Source organism: Echinops telfairi, unplaced genomic scaffold (genome assembly GCF_000313985.2).
Source record: "Echinops telfairi isolate 266 unplaced genomic scaffold, ASM31398v2 ScPeMD7_70;HRSCAF=299, whole genome shotgun sequence".
Lineage (NCBI taxonomy): Eukaryota > Metazoa > Chordata > Mammalia > Afrosoricida > Tenrecidae > Echinops > Echinops telfairi.
Genome location: NW_022103968.1, coordinates 60,654,277 through 60,657,254, shown reverse-complemented (window position 1 = coordinate 60,657,254; position 2,978 = coordinate 60,654,277). Strand labels below are relative to the sequence as shown.

General features: G+C 37.7%; 1 protein-coding gene across 1 annotated transcript in view; it reads right to left on the bottom strand.

Annotated features, from left to right (window-relative positions):
* VPS26A (VPS26, retromer complex component A) overlaps window positions 1–2,978 on the bottom strand; it is a 36,077-nt gene that overhangs the window by 4,053 nt on the left and 29,046 nt on the right. Inside the window, exon 7 of the mRNA XM_045291266.1 lies at window positions 1,990–2,101. Coding sequence (XP_045147201.1) covers window positions 1,990–2,101 — 112 coding nt within the window. The remainder of the gene's footprint in view (window positions 1–1,989; window positions 2,102–2,978) is intronic.

The window sequence follows — 2,978 nt, the reverse complement described above, 5'->3', positions numbered from 1 at the left end:
GGGGGGGGGGGAGCAAAACTGACCTTGGGTGAGAAATTACTGCTCTAGAGCCAGAACGTCTAGCTTTCAAAGCACAGCCCCTTACTGGCTATGTGACTTTGGCCAAGTCACTTACGATTCTTGCTTCAAGTTCCTTATGTGCAAACTAAGGATAACACTAACCTACCTCACAGGGAATTCATAGACAATAAAGTTAATACATATCAAGTATTTAGAATAGTTTCCAGCAGGTACGTGCTGTTTGCATGTAGTTTTGCTATCTTCTGCCTTCTCAGAGTTTATCCTAATTTCTAGTTAGATGTGTAAATTTTTGGAATACTTATTGCTAATTAATCCAAAGTCACAAATATGGACAGAAAGACAACTTTCCCTCCTAGCCAATATGCTGGTGGTTGCATATTCTTGTGAAACGTGTGGAACACTTTTATCATAGAGTAAGAAATAGAAGACCCATTCCTCTAGGTTAAACTTTGTGACTGCTAGGATTTTATAAAGCTGGGTTTCTCAGTACAAGGATACATATGGAAAAGGGGGAGAACAAACTAGCCACGGGGCCAGAAAGCCAGAAAGGCCCGACTTCCGCCCCCAACTCTGCAACCCAGAGCTTGGCTTAGAGCTCTTTCAGCCACCTGTGGAATATACACACCATCACCTAACCCGAAAGGAGCCCTGGTGGCGTATGGACAGTGCCATAGGCTGTAAACCACAAGGTCAGCAGCTTGAAGAAAGATCAGGGAGAGAAGCTTTCTGTTTCCACACAGAATTAGTCTCAAAACCCACAGGAACAGGGTTCTACCCTGTCCTGAAGGGTTGCTACAAGTCAGAATCAACTTGATGGCAGTGAGTTTAGTTTTAACTCAAAGGTAGGAGGGAGCTTCAGAGCACAAAGCACACACAGCGTCACCTATAATTGTGGTTAAGACCAACACCTCCCCTCCAGCTCACAGTCACCCTATGTGAGAGAGCGGAACTGCTCCACAGAGTTTTCTAGGCTCTGAGAGCTGATCAACAGGTCTTTTCTCCTGCAGACCCACTAGGTGGGATTGAAATGACCCCTTTCTGTTTGCAGCCACGCACTTAACTGCTGCACCACGAGTCCTTCATCTCATTGACAGTAAGTGTAGCTACTTTCTGAAATAATTTTTTGCATATATCATATTAAGAATCATATTAAGAAGAGTTGCGCAATCATCATTACAATCAATTCCACCACATTTTCATTTTTCTCATACTTGTTTTTTTGCTCCTCTTTTTACCTCCCAGCCCCTTGCCATGCTCCTAGGTATTAACATCTAGTTAATGTCTCTCTGTGAAAGATTAATAAAGTGATAAAAATCCAAAGGCATAACTTTTAAAATGCTAATTACTGGCTTCAGTGTCTTAGACACAGAAGGTAATCTAGTAACGGGCCTGCTTATATTGTTAGGGGCGCTCAGGGCTCCCAAAATTCCATAGCAATCAATACTCAACTATCTGGCATCTACAGAGTCCTGGCGGAATTATGGGCTAAACATTAACCACAAGGTCAGTGGTTCAAATCCATTAGCTGCTCCATGGGAGAAAGATGAGGCTGACTGTTCACATAAAGATTTTACATTCTCACAAACCCATAGCAGCAGCTCTCTGTCCTATCTAGTTGCTATAAATCACAATTGACTAGGTGGCCGTGGGTTTGGATTGGTGTGATTTGACACTACATCTTGTACTCACCATCAGAAAAAAAGATTGACAGAGCGAAACAGTTAAAACAAAAGACAATCAAATGTTACAAATCCAGAAGTAAATTGATAATATATAAAACATCTCTTTGGAAGTCTAAATTTAAACTGAGAGAAAAATTAAGACTTAATTCAGACTAGGAAGTACTATTAGTACTATACAAAGTATCTATACAAAGACAATCTTCAGAACCATCATTATAAAAGTAGTTTTAGGCAATTATAAATACTTTCACATTGAATACTTTCAAATTAAACTGTTTCATACACTGTTACATCTACACCACCAAAGCAGCAACTGAAAAATGTGTTACCTTTTACCGGTGCACCATCCATTATTTCATATTTGGCGATTGTTTCTGTTTCTGTTGTGGTACTAGGTCCTAGTGCAATAATATAAATCATATTCACTTAAATATTTCTAAGATATAATTTCCAGCCTTGTACTTACTCCGATTTCCTATTCAGTACTATGTAATTTATTATCCCATTTTGTAACAATGTCAATCATTTTTTCTTATCTTTTTTATTTATGCCTAACATGCTCATTATTCAAAGCAATGTTTTCTTCCCAAAGAGACAGTATAAAAATTCATCGAAGTTCCTTCAATTATTTCTGCTATTTGCTAAAATACAGGAACTAGCAACACACATCAGAACTAACTATTGCCCTGCTAGTTTTCTCAGCAACAATCTTTCTCCTCTTTAGAGTTAGTTAACTCTGACATAGGCAAAATGTCAAACTGAATGTGTACACACATACACACCTGTTATTAGTGTCAACCATTGATTTCACCTTGCATAGTTCTTTAAAATGTTAAATTTGGGCAATAAGCTTTTTTTTTAAATCCAAACCTAGACATTTACAGGAAGGAAAATACACTAAAATATACAGTAATGACCCCAATGTATAAAATACACAATAGGCAAAGACAAACATCTGTTCAGATTATTTACATTTCTGGAATAAAACTCCTTTTACAATCAGAAACAAAAATTAGGTAAACAATTATTTTTCAACAAAAAATGAGAACCTAAAATTTGGTCTTAATGTCTTAATAGCACTTAGTCTTTTAATAGCTGGTGAAAAAAGCTAAAATCTGCCATATCCCTGCGCTAAAATTTCAAGACTGGCCAGCCCCTAAAATTGTGAGCCAATTCCTTGGCATGAGTCATATACACACACAGAAAATATGCATAAATTATACATAAACACACATATGCACACATACATATAACTTCTACTGGTTCTGTTTTTCT